The sequence below is a fragment of the Oncorhynchus gorbuscha genome, linkage group LG20 (genome assembly GCF_021184085.1).
Source record: "Oncorhynchus gorbuscha isolate QuinsamMale2020 ecotype Even-year linkage group LG20, OgorEven_v1.0, whole genome shotgun sequence".
Lineage (NCBI taxonomy): Eukaryota > Metazoa > Chordata > Actinopteri > Salmoniformes > Salmonidae > Oncorhynchus > Oncorhynchus gorbuscha.
The window spans coordinates 34,063,797-34,078,525 of NC_060192.1; the positions used below are offsets into that span (position 1 = coordinate 34,063,797).

The 14,729-nt window shown below is 42.3% G+C and overlaps 1 protein-coding gene across 1 annotated transcript in view; it reads right to left on the minus strand.

Moving 5' to 3' along the window:
- Positions 1 to 4,825: 4,825 nt before the first annotated feature.
- LOC124006769 (telomerase-binding protein EST1A-like) overlaps positions 4,826 to 14,729 on the minus strand; it is a 41,448-nt gene continuing 31,544 nt past the window's right edge. Inside the window, exons 15-18 of the mRNA XM_046316906.1 lie at positions 9,351 to 9,495; positions 8,897 to 9,150; positions 8,475 to 8,556; positions 4,826 to 7,630 (exon numbers count right to left, since the gene is read on the minus strand). Coding sequence (XP_046172862.1) covers positions 7,500 to 7,630; positions 8,475 to 8,556; positions 8,897 to 9,150; positions 9,351 to 9,495 — 612 coding nt within the window. The 3' untranslated portion in view covers positions 4,826 to 7,499. The remainder of the gene's footprint in view (positions 7,631 to 8,474; positions 8,557 to 8,896; positions 9,151 to 9,350; positions 9,496 to 14,729) is intronic.

A 14,729-nucleotide genomic window follows, 5' to 3' on the forward strand; every position in this document is an offset into this window, starting at 1 on the left:
TTGAGAATCGCCTCAGGCAGCCAAGCCTATACAACACCCCTTTAATGGAACACTCAGCCGCGATCCCAAATACTACAAACCCCAATACGAGAAACAACATATAAACCCATGTCACACCCTGGCCTACCCAAACATATAACAAAAACACAAAATACAATGACCAAGGCGTGACAACACCGGTCACTTTAATGGAACACTGGTCACTTTAATGATGTTAACATACTGTTTTACCCACTTCATATGTATATACTGTATAAACAGTATTTTAGTCAAGGTCATCCTATTGAACTTTTGCTGTACATATACTATTATATCAATCTATTCTTCAGGTATACTACATATTCTATCATATACTGTCCATAATGTCTATACATCCCATCACATATATATATATATATATATATATATATATATATATATATATATATATATATATGTATATGTATATATATATATGTATATATATATATATATATATATATGTGTAGATATATATATATATATGTATATATATATATATATGTATATATATATATGTATATATATATATATATATGTATATATATATATGTATATATATATATATATATATATATATGTAGTATATATATATGTATATATGTATATATATATATATATATATATATATGTGTAGATATATATATATATATGTATATATACATATATATATATATATATATGTATATATATATATATATATATATATATATATATGTGTAGATATATATATATATATGTATATATATATATATATATATATATATATATATATATATGTGTAGATATATATATATATATATATATATATATATATATATGTGTAGATATATACTCCGGACCTTTTGCTTGTCCTAATATTTATCTATTTCTTAATTCCATTCTTTTAGATTTGTGTGTATTTTTGTGAATTGTTAGATATTACTGCACTGTTGGAGCTAGGAACACAATCATTTCTCTACACCCGCAATAGCATCTTTTAAATATGTGTATGCGACCGATAAAATTTGATTTGCGCGTTAATCAAATAAAGAAAGTAAGGCTCCAATGACAGACAGAAAGTCCCCCACTGAACAGAGGGTTTGGGAGACCGTACATCTCTTCTGTATAAACCTACTGTAGCTAGGTCAACAACGGCGGTGAAACCATAGACCTACAGTATATACGCCAACAAGGGTGGAGAAACCATAGACCTACAGTATATACATCAACAAGGGTGGAGAAACCATAGACCTACAGTATATACGCCAACAAGGGTGGAGAAACCATAGACCTACAGTATATACGCCAACAAGGGTGGAGAAACCATAGACCTACAGTATATACATCAACAAGGGTGGAGAAACCATAGACCTACAGTATATACGCCAACAAGGGTGGAGAAACCATAGACCTACAGTATATACGCCAACAAGGGTGGAGAAACCATAGACCTACAGTATATACGCCAACAATAGTTGAGAAACCATAGACCTACAGTATATACACCAACAATAGTTGAGAAACCATAGACCTACAGTATATACATCAACAATAGTTGAGAAACCATAGACCTACAGTATATACGCCAACAAGGGTGGAGAAACCATAGACCTACAGTATATACGCCAACAAGAGTGGGGAAACCATAGACCTACAGTATATACATCAACAAGGGTGGAGAAACCATAGACCTACTGTTCTCCTAATTAAGCAATAAGGCACGGGGGTGTGGTATATACCACGGCTGTCAGCCAATCAGCATTCACGACCCGAACCACCCAGTGTATAATAATTTGCTTTGTGTTAACGAGTCCTCGCTCCTGGACCTGTATTATTATCATAGTCACAAAGTAGAAGTGCTGATCTAGGATCAGATTTGACTAGATCAGATTTGACTAGATCAGATTTGACAACCTGATCCTATATCAGCACTCTGAAGCTGCATATCCACCTAAGACTTACCCACAGTGTTTTACAACAACAAAAAGGCTCAGACTTTTGTGTTTCCACTCCACAGACCGGCTCCAGTATCTTTCTGGGCCATGGCCTCAGTTGACCTGCTGTGACTTGGGGCCAAGGACAGGCCACTGATACTTTGTCAGCCTTCATTTACATAACACTGGCTAATTGTGAACATAAATTAACACCTTCCACGATGAACACCTTCTCACAAAGCAATTGTCTTGAGGGTGCAGAGGTTGTACTGTCACAGAACTGATGGAAACAAATCAACACGAGAGCCAACATCAACATAAACACTGGGGACACACTGGTGAGGGGGAAGTATCAGGTGGAAATTCACCATGAGAGGCATTATGAACACCATCCCTGCTGTCTTAGTCAGATAGCCATGTAAAATAAAAAAACAAGATCAAGTTTATTCAAAATTACAATCATTCAACATCCATTTTAATCAGATGTTTTTGTGAACAATGAGCATTGTCCTTTAACAATGACTAAAGCTTCCTTTAAATGAAGATAGAAGACAGTTCAAATGATCCTATTTCATTATTTCAACAATCAATAAGGACTCCTGCTGCTCACAGATCAACAGACTGCACTCTTCAAAAATCACACGGCACAGATTTTGGACCTGGTTAAAATTGTGGTCTAGTAGCCCGGCTGACCAGCGGCCAAAATCCATGTTGTGTTTTTCAGTTGTCAGTTAGAATAAGCCTTTCTATCTTCTGACTGACACATTGGACACCTATGGGTTCTCCCTCTTGTGAATATTCTTCTTGGGTGATTTAAGGGAACTACTTTGATTGAAGCATTTGTCACAACCATTGCAGCTATACATTTTCTCTCCATTTTAAACTTGCTTGTGGTGTGTCAGATCACCTAATGTTGTAAAGCATTTTTCACACATAGAACACTTATATCGCTTCTCCCCTGTGTGTGTCTTCATATGTTGTGTCAGGACTGTGCTCTGAGTGAAGCTTCTGCTGCATACTGTTGCACTGGTATGTTTTCACTGCATTATGAATTCTCTGGTGGCGTTTTAGAATACTTAATGATATCCAACGTTGTCCACATACAGAACACTTAAATGGTTTCTTGGATTTCTCCCCTGTGTGAGTCATCATATGACATGACAGGTATCCGCTCTGACTGAAGCACTTGCTGAAAACATTACACTGATGTGATTTCTCCCCTGTGTGACTCGCTTCCAAGTGAAGCTTTTGCCGCAAACAGTGCACAGATAAGGTTTCTCTCCGGTGTGAATTCCCTGGTGGTCTTTGAGATAACTCCGTGATGTACAGCCTTTTCCACATACAGGATACTCTGTGTGAGTCTTCCACTCTCAGGAAAGTCATTGTTCGGAAGCTACAAAGTGAGGAGAGTTCCTTTCTAAGACCTAGACAACCAGGTGAGGGGAGTTCCTTACTAAGACCTAGACAACCATGTGAGGGGAGTTCCTTACTAAGACCTAGACAACCAGGTGAGGAGAGTTCCTTACTAAGACCTAGACAACCAGGTGAGGAGAGTTCCTTACTAAGACCTAGACAACCAGGTGAGGAGAGTTCCTTACTAAGACCTAGACAACCATGTGAGGAGAGTTCCTTACTAAGACCTAGACAACCATGTGAGGAGAGTTCCTTACTAAGACCTAGACAACCATGCGAGGAGAGTTCCTTACTAAGACCTAGACAACCATGTGAGGAGAGTTCCTTACTAAGACCTAGGCAACCAGGTGAGGGGAGTTCCTTACTAAGACCTAGACAACCAGGTGAGGAGAGTTCCTTACTAAGACCTAGTCAACCAGGTGAGGGGAGTTCCTTACTAAGACCTAGACAACCATGTGTGAATTCCTTACTAAGACCTAGACAACCAGGTGAGGAGAGTTCCTTACTAAGACCTAGACAACCAGGTGAGGAGAGTTCCTTACTAAGACCTAGACAACCAGGTGAGGAGAGTTCCTTACTAAGACAACCAGGTGAGGAGAGTTCCTTACTAAGACCTAGACAACCATGTGAGGAGAGTTCCTTACTAAGACCTAGACAACCAAGTGAGGAGAGTTCCTTACTAAGACAACCAGGTGAGGAGAGTTCCTTACTAAGACCTAGACAACCAGGTGAGGAGAGTTCCTTACTAAGACCTAGACAACCAAGTGAGGAGAGTTCCTTACTAAGACCTAGACAACCAGGTGAGGGGAGTTCCTTACTAAGACCTAGACAACCAGGTGAGGAGAGTTCCTTACTAAGACAACCAGGTGAGGAGAGTTCCTTACTAAGACCTAGACAACCAGGTGAGGAGAGTTCCTTACTAAGACCTAGACAACCAGGTGAGGGGAGTTCCTTACTAAGACCTAGACAACCAGGTGAGGAGAGTTCCTTACTAAAACAACCAGGTGAGGAGAGTTCCTTACTAAGACCTAGACAACCAGGTGAGGAGAGTTCCTTACTAAGACCTAGTCAACCAGGTGAGGGGAGTTCCTTACTAAGACCTAGACAACCATGTGTGAATTCCTTACTAAGACCTAGACAATCAGGTGAGGGGAGTTCCTTACTAAGACCTAGACAACCATGTGTGAATTCCTTACTAAGACCTAGACAATCAGGTGAGGAGAGTTCCTTACTAAAACAACCAGGTGAGGAGAGTTCCTTACTAAGACAACCAGGTGAGGAGAGTTCCTTACTAAGACCTAGACAACCAGGTGAGGAGAGTTCCTTACTAATCAGTGACCTTAATTCATCAATCAAGTCCAAGGGAGGAGTGAAAACCCACAGACACTCGGCCCTCTTGTGGAATGAGTTTGACACGTGATGTAAACCCATCATTGTACACCACACACACATACATAAATAAACAAACAGACAAGTGATTTGAATCAAAACAAATCATTTAATCAAACAACTCATGGAAAAGAATGAAAAAGCCTTGTGATGGGATAGTACAGGCCTGGGGTCGGCTCCAGCATATAGACAGAACAGTGAGAGCAGGCGGAGGAGGGAGCGTCCCGGGAATCTGTCCTTCCTCCTGAAGTGCGCACTCGATCACCAATACCTCCCACAAAAAGGGAACAAGTGCACACTTTGGGAGAAAGGAGAGATCATTGGGAGGAGGCACTCAAATATTCCTAAACAAGTTGGATCAACAAGTTAACTAGCTATGGTTTTGGCAAATACACAACACACAAAAGTCAAGATCAAATGATTTGAGAGTATCAACTCATTTATACCAAATCTATCTATAGTTGTTCATAGACCTGAGCTTACAAGACTGATGTTTAATGTTTTGTGAAATTACTCAACTGTGTGTGTTACTGTCATAGACGGATAATAAACCAACTACCTCGTGCCGTCTGGAGGACAGATTAGGACTGGTAACACGTTTAACGTCAGCATGCATAGTAAACCATTATAGCATGCTGATCAAACATGGTACGTCTGGAGGACAGATTAGGACTGGTAACACGTTTAACGTCAGCATGCATAGTAAACCATTATAGCTGATCAAACATATTACGTCTGGAGGACAGATTAGGACTGGTAACACGTTTAACGTCAGCATGCATAGTAAACCATTATAGCTGATCAAACATATTACGTCTGGAGGACAGATTAGGACTGGTAACACGTTTAACGTCAGCATGCAGAGTAAACCATTATAGCTGATCAAACATGGTACGTCTGGAGGACAGATTAGGACTGGTAACACGTTTAACGTCAGCATGCAGAGTAAACCATTATAGCTGATCAAACATGGTACGTCTGGTATGTCGGTCACTGATGTCATCTTTGTTTATATTGTGTGGGACATTTTATGGTTGTGAAAAGACTCCCCCGTCTGTCTTGACGCAGTGCAGAATAGTGTGCACTCAGGCACGCACGTTTGTGGTAAACACACACGTATCATAACCGCTTGTTAACGTGTGCACACTGTGGTGCTACAAAAGATAATTACATTGTTAATTGTCTGATCAGTGTAGGGCACCCTGTTGGCACCCTGTTCCTTATAGGCTTAGTGCACAACTTTTGACCAGGGCCCACAGGGTACCATTTTGGGACGCAGCCCGGGTCTTAGCCACTCATAAAGAAACAGATCAGCACAAAGTTCTGCACTTAGAACGAACATAGATAAATAATTTATAGAAGCTGAACGAGTTACCCAGAGGGTGGTGATAAAAACAAAGGAAAACAAAACACACAAAAAATACAATGACCTAAAACTAACGTTCAATCTTATTATAATATTTTGAAAGGATTAAAAACAAACTAAAAGGGAACGTCTGCTGACAGAAAAGCTCTTCTGTAGAGCATAAACATCACACTCCCAATGGATACACCAACCAACTCAGAAACAACACACTCCCTCACAATGCTAAAAAATAACAAGTATTTTTTTCTTTGTCTTTTTGTCTTTAAAGCTGTTCCTTTACAGAAGCCTTGGGAAAGACTCTCAGCCTTGGGAAAGACTCTCAGCCTTGGGAAAGACTCTCAGCCTTGGGAAAGACTCTCAGCCTTGGGAAAGACTCTCAGCCTTGGGAAAGACTCCCACAAGCTGCTGGGAAACTGGGATGAAAATCACTTCATGGTTTTACAGGAACTGAAACGGACCACTTCCGGGTCATCAGAGGCTGAGAATGTGGTTCGGGGTCACGGGGACCTGGAGGAGGGTGGGTAGATGAAGGTACCTGGCTGGTACCCTGATACTACAACCTGGCTGGTACCCTGATACTACAACCTGGCTGGTACCCTGATACTACAACCTGGCTGGTACCCTGATACTACAACCTGGCTGGTACCCTGATACTACAACCTGGCTGGTACCCCGATACTACAACCTGGCTGGTACCCCGATACTACAACCTGGCTGGTACCCTGATACTACAACCTGGCTGGTACCCTGATACTACAACCTGGCTGGTACCCTGATACTACAACCTGGCTGGTACCCTGATACTACAACCTGGCTGGTACCCTGATACTACAACCTGGCTGGTACCCCGATACTACAACCTGGCTGGTACCCCGATACTACAACCTGGCTCCCCTGCCACTCCCCTGAGTGGCGCAGCGGTCTATAGCACTGCATCTCAGTGCTAGAGGCTTCACTACAGACCCTGGTTCGATTCCAGGGTCTGTAGCCTGGCTGGACCGAAGAAACCAGAAATGAACACAAATACCTCTCCTCCTTCTGTCTTCTACATCTCTTCATGGGCCAGCCTTCCTGCATCTCTTAAAACTCTCCCTGCTCCTCTCCTCCCTCCCGCTCCCTGAGCTCAGCAGCAAACACACACACCTCATCACAATGAGAGGGTAAAAAGATCTCAGCCTATTTCAACTCATTCCACACAACAACAAAAAATGCTTTTTCGTTTCCATATTTCATTTTTCCACAAAAAAAGCTTTCTTCTCCTTCTCTCCATCAGTCTTCACTTCTGCATTAGCTTACAGGCTCCTCCTCCACTCCGATGGTATGGGAGGTGGCCAGCAGTTCTCAGCAGTTGATTGGTTGTTTGGGTGCTCTGGGCGTGGTCTAAGGTGTGCCCCAGTTCAGCCCACTTTGGCCCAGGTGAGGAATGCGGGGATGTCTCTGACCGGCACATTCCTGGTCAGGGCTTTGACCCGCAGGTTACGGTCATCTGTCAGAAGAACCACCTCCCGACGCAACCGCACCGGACCGTCTGGTAGAGAGGAGAGAGAGGTTGGAGGGGGGTGGGGGGGAGAGGTTGGGAGGGGTAGGGGGAGAGGTTGGGAGGGGGGGGAGAGGTTGGGAGAGAGGGTTGGGAGAGAGAGGTTGGGAGGGGGGGGAGGGGGAGGGAGGTTGGGAGGGGGAGAGAGAGGTTGGGAGGGGGAGAGAGAGGTTGGGAGGGGGAGAGAGGTTGGGAGGGGGAGAGAGAGGTTGGGAGGGGGGAGAGGTTGAGGGGGGAGGTTGGGAGGGGGGTTGGGATGGGTTGGAGGGGGAGGTGGGGGGAGATGGGTTGGAGGGGGAGGTGGGGGGAGATGGGTTGGAGGGGGAGAGCGGAGCAGAGGATGGGAGGGGGAGAGAGAGGTTGGAGGGAGGAAGAGGGCAAATAGATAGGGGAGAGAGTGTGGAGGGGAGGAGAGAGAGGTTGGGAGGGGGGAGAGAGCGGTTGGAGATGGGGGAGGGGGAGCGGATGGGAGGGGGAGAGAGAGGTTGGGAGGGGGAGAGAGAGGTTGGAGGGGGAGATGGGTTGGAGGGGGCGGAGAGGTTGGAGGGGGTTGGAGGGGGAGATGGGTTGGAGGGGGGAGAGGTTGGAGGAAGAGGGCAAATAGGTAGGGGAGAGAGTGTGGAGGGGAGGAGAGGTTGGGAGGGGAAGAAGTGGGGGGGGGGGGGGTTGAGGAAGGAGAGGATAGAGGGGAAGAAGTGGGGGGGGGTTGAGGAAGGAGAGGATAGAGGGAAAGAGGGAAAGAGGGGGGTTAATATAAAAGTATAGACAAATCAGGAACAATGTGTGTGTGGGTGGTGGTGTGTGTGTGTGGGTGGTGGTGTGTGTGGTTGTCTACCTCTCTTTGCAGGCATGAAGTCCTTAGCCTTGTCTTTGCAGTAGTGGAGACAGCAGGACAAGATGACATCATCATTGTTCCCCTGGAGAGAGAGAAAGGAAGGGAGGAGGTAGGGAGGGAGGAGAGACTGGTAAATCTAAAGTTGATTTTCAATGACAGCCCAAAATTGGATGAAAATGCATTGATATGCAGTCAGACTACTCCAAACTAATTCACATACTACAGATGGTAAAACATCGCACTGTAAACAGAGGATCTGGGTGTTTACACACACACACACACACACACACACACACACACACACACACACACACACACACACACACACACACACACACACACACACACACACACACACACACACACACACACACACACACACACACACACACACACACACACACACACACACACACACACACCTGTTGTCCGGAGGTGTCTTCACTGCGGAAGGCGATAGACTCCAGTTGACTTCCTCTGCTGGTCAGCGCTCTGAGACAGGGCTCTCTGGCCTCAAACCCTCGCTCCAGAAACGCCACGGCTACCTTGGCCTTCTCCTGGACCGCCCGCGCATGAGTTGCGCCAGGGTTACCACGGGAACCGCCGCCACCATGACCACCGCCAGAGCCTCCGCAGCTCTCCTGACCCTTCGCCAGACCATCCAACTCTGTTATCACTGGAGAAGGGAGAGAGACAGTGGGGAGAGAGAGATTAAGAGAGAGAGAGATATAGAGATAGAGAGAGAGATATAGAGAGATAGAGAGAGAGGGGAGAGAGTGAGGGAGAGATAAAAGGAGGGGGAGAGGTGTCTTGAGGCCAGTGAGGTGGTTGATGATGAAGTCAGTCAGTCAGTCAGTCAGTATGTGTGCTAGTTACCTATAAGGGGCACCACCAGTATGTAAGTCCCAGACTGCAGCAGCGTCTTGAGGCCGGTCAGGTGGTCGATGAAGCCATTGGTGTCTGGAACCAGGAAAAGAGGACGTACCTCCAACTCCAACTGACCACACGTCTGTAACACCGCCTGCACGGAGAGAGAGACACACCGCAGGTTAACACACGTTACATGGTGTTAACACATGGTATAAACACATGGTATAAACACATGGTATAAACACATGTTATAAACACATGTTAACACACGTTACATGGTATAAACACATGGTAGAAACACATGTTAACACACGTTACATGGTGTTAACACATGGTAGAAACACATGGTAGAAACACATGGTAGAAACACATGGTAGAAACACATGTTAACACACGTTACATGGTGTTAACACATGGTAGAAACACATGTTAACACACGTTACATGGTGTTAACACATGGTATAAACACATGGTAGAAACACATGGTATAAACACAGGTTAACACACAGGTTAACACACGTTACATGGTGTTAACACATGGTATTAACACATGGTATAAACACATGTTAACACACGTTACATGGTGTTAACACATGGTATAAACACATGGTATAAACACATGGTATAAACACACGTTACATGGTGTTAACACATGGTATAAACACATGGTATAAACACATGGTATAAACACATGTTAACACACGTTACATGGTGTTAACACACGGTATAAACACATGGTATAAACACATGGTATAAACACATGTTAACACACGTTACATGGTGTTAACACACGGTATAAACACATGGTATAAACACATGGTATAAACACATGTTAACACACGTTACATGGTGTTAACACATGGTATAAACACATGGTATAAACACATGGTATAAACACATGTTAATACACGTTACATGGTGTTAACACATGGTATAAACACATGGTATAAACACATGGTATAAACACATGGTATAAACACATGTTAACACACGTTACATGGTGTTAACACATGGTATAAACACATGGTATAAACACATGTTAACACACGTTACATGGTGTTAACACATGGTATAAACACATGATATAAACACATGATATAAACACATGTTAACACACGTTACATGGTGTTAACACATGGTATAAACACATGTTAACACACGTTACATGGTGTTAACAAATGGTATAAACACATGATATAAACACATGTTAACACACGTTACATGGTGTTAACACATGGTATAAACACATGGTATAAACACATGGTATAAACACATGGTATAAACACATGTTAACACATGTTAACACACGTTACATGGTGTTAACACATGGTATAAACACATGGTATAAACACATGGTGTTAACACATGGTATAAACACATGTTAACACACGTTACATGGTGTTAACACATGGTATAAACACATGGTAGAAACACATGGTATAAACACATAGTATAAACACATGGTATAAACACATGGTATAAACACACGTTACATGGTGTTAACACATGGTATAAACACATGGTATAAACACATGGTATAAACACATGGTATAAACACATGGTATAAACACATGTTAACACACGTTACATGGTGTTAACACACGGTATAAACACATGGTATAAACACATGGTATAAACACATCTAAACACATGGTATAAACACATCTTAACACACGTTACATGGTGTTAACACATGGTATAAACACATGGTATAAACACATGGTATAAACACATGTTAACACACGTTACATGTTTAACACATAAACACATGGTTAAACACATGGTGTTAACACACGTTACATGGTGTAAACACATGGTATAAACACATGGTATAAACACATGTTAACACATGTTAACACATGTTAACACATGTTAACACACGTTACATGGTGTTAACACATGGTATAAACACATGGTATAAACACATGGTATAAACACGTTACATGGTGTTAACACATGGTATAAACACATGGTATAAACACATGTTAACACACGTTACATGGTGTTAACACATGGTATAAACACATGGTATAAACACATGATATAAACACATGTTAACACACGTTACATGGTGTTAACACATGGTATAAACAGATGGTATAAACATGGTATAAACACATGGTATAAACACATGTTAACACACGTTACATGGTGTTAACACATGGTATAAACACATGGTATAAACACATGGTGTTAACACATGGTATAAACACATGGTATAAACACATGGTATAAACACAGGTTAACACACAGGTTAACACACAGGTTAACACACAGGTTAACACACAGGTTAACACACAGGTTAATACGCTCAAGAATTCAGGACATACAGTGGCGTCTGAAATTATTGACACCCTAAAAAAAAGATGATCAATAATGACAGTAGAAAGTCAATGCTGAGCTATACAAAACCAGGTAAATGTTGACAACTACTCACTCCAGGGGTTTTTATTTATTTATTTATTTATTTTTATACTATTTTCAACATGGTCAAAATAAAGAAAAAAACGTTGAATGTGTAGACGTGCCCAAACCTTTGACTAGTACTGTATAGTATGCCCAAACCTTTGACTAGTACTGTATAGTATGCCCAAACCTTTGACTAGTACTGTATAGTATGCCCAAACCTTTGACTAGTACTGTATAGTATGCCCAAACCTTTGACTAGTACTGTATAGTATGCCCAAACCTTTGACTAGTACTGTATAGTATGCCTAAACCTTTGACTAATACTGTATAGTATGCCCAAACCTTTGACTAGTACTGTATAGTATGCCCAAACCTTTGACTAGTACTGTATAGTATGCCTAAACCTTTGACTAGTACTGTATAGTATGCCCAAACCTTTGACTAGTACTGTATAGTATGCCCAAACCTTTGACTAGTACTGTATAGTATGCCCAAACCTTTGACTAGTACTGTATAGTATGCCCAAACCTTTGACTAGTACTGTATAGTATGCCCAAACCTTTGACTAGTACTGTGTAGTATGCCCAAACCTTTGACTAGTACTGTATAGTATGCCCAAACCTTTGACTAGTACTGTATAGTATGCCCAAACCTTTGACTAGTACTGTATAGTATGCCCAAACCTTTGACTAGTACTGTATAGTATGCACAAAACAAATGGGGAAATTATATGCATTTATACCAATACAATTGCTCAGAGAAAGAGATGTTGTTTATTAAGTCATATTTTTTTCCTCAAAAAAAGGTAGGGGTCAAAATTGACACACCTAAACATTCTTGTAAATAAATGAGTCAAAAGTTTAGTATTTGGTCCCAGATTCCGAGCGTGCAATGAGTATGTTTACATGCACAGGAATAAAGTCTAAGTTTAGTATTTGGTCCCATATTCCGAGCGTGCAATGAGTATGTTTACATGCACAGGAATAAAGTCTAAGTTTAGTATTTGGTCCCATATTCCGAGCGTGCAATGAGTATTTTTTCACATGCACAGGAATAAAGTCATATAAACAATATACTCTGCTTATCTTAAAATCGGGTCAGTTTTCAGCTGTGGTAATATAATTGCAAAAGGGTTTTCTAATGATGAATTAGCCTTTTAAAATGATAAACTTGGATTAGCTAACCCAACGTGTCATTGGAACACAGGAGTGATGATTTCTGATGATGGGCCTCTGTACGCCTATGTAGATATTCCATTAAAAACCAGACGTTTTCAGCTACTGTAGTAAAACGCCAAATGGATCTACCTCCTGGTCCTCTTCCCGTCTCACCCACCAAGGGTAGAGACATAGATGACCTCGCCTACTGAAATACCGGATTGGGCAAAGCCACCAGAAACGACTCAAGCCAACCAACTATTGAACCTGACTGGTGTCAGGAAGAATCACCCTCTGTCTCAAGTGACACCTCTGAATGGGAACAGCTGATAGACTCATTGCTGATAGAGTGAGGGCACTGTCATAAACAGAGGCCCATGTGCGCACTGTAAGAAAAGTGTTTCCTCATTGTTGCTAGAGTAATAGGCTCTGTCATAACCAGAGGCCCATATGCGCACTGTAAGAAAAGTGTTTCCTGTTGTAAGATATGTCATCACCCTCTCTGCTCTGAGGGAATGGGAGGAGCAGCAGATCGGGTGCAGAGAATCAAAAGGTATATAAAGAGACATTTGCCATTACTTTGGCGCTGACTTCTTGAATTCTGAATTCATTTAGACAACCAGTTGACTTCGGGTAATTGCCACCTGACTCAAATTACTTAAAGATTCTAACTTGTTGGATCTGAGAAGGGCCACTCCGATATACCGTTTAACTATTGAACAGCTGTGTCAGGATTTGGCCAGGGTTGTTCCGGTTTTTGGTCACTAGATGCCCCCATTGTAATATAATAATAATAATAATATGTGCCTTTTGACCTTTTGTTTTCCCTTGATCCCCATTATTATTTGCACCTGTGCCTCGTTTCCCCTGATTGCATTTAAACCCTTTGTTTTCCTCAGTTCTGTGCTCTGTGTTTGTATGTTAGCACCCAGCCCTAGTACTCTGAGAACTCTTGTTGATCCCGGTGGACTCTCTTGAGGAATTCTGTTTTTTTGTTCTTGTTTGTTTTTTTTTTTTAGTATCTTTTGAGGCTTTTTGTGCTTTACCTTCCACCTTGTGGATTTACCTTTTTGTCTTGGAGGATTACCTTTGTTCTTATGGAATTCCTTTTGAGGTTGTGGAGTTACATGTTTTCCTGAAGAACTTCACTTTTTACTTCATTAAATACACCGTCTCAAGTACTGCTGTGTCTGCCTCATCTTCTGGGTTCTGCCGACTATTCGTGGCTCAGTTGGTTAAGTGACTGTTTCTCACTCCGGAGACCCGGGTTCGTAACCGGGTCCTGACAAGCTGTTCTCTCGCCTGTGGCCTTGGTGCTTGTATACTGATGCAAATTATATCCAGAGCCAGTCTTTGAAACTGCAACTCTCGGTTGAGCTCAGTACCTCGCCCTAGTTGCATGGCACGGACGCTGCGGTAGTTCAACGGGACTGAGAGTCACTCTAGTCCTTAAGTTGATCTCCTGTTAATACCTACGGTTATCTGAATTGACCCTGTCGCCCGCGGCTTTGGTGCTTGTATACTGATGCAAATTATACCCAGAGCCAGTCTTTGAAACTGCAACTCTCGGTTGAGCTCAGTACCTCGCCCTAGTTGTGTGGCACAGACTCTTCGATATTCCAGTGGGGCAGGGAATCACCAGCGGGATCTCTTATCCAGTCCAAACTTGAATCTCTCAATTTAGTAAACCGCCGACTTCAAGTCAACCTCTCAGCCAGTATAGGGGAGTCGCTACTAACTAAATTCTAAAAGAACTCTGACCAATTGAAATTTTGTTCAGAATTTGTGGGTTTTTGTTTGTCCACCCGCCTCTTGAGGA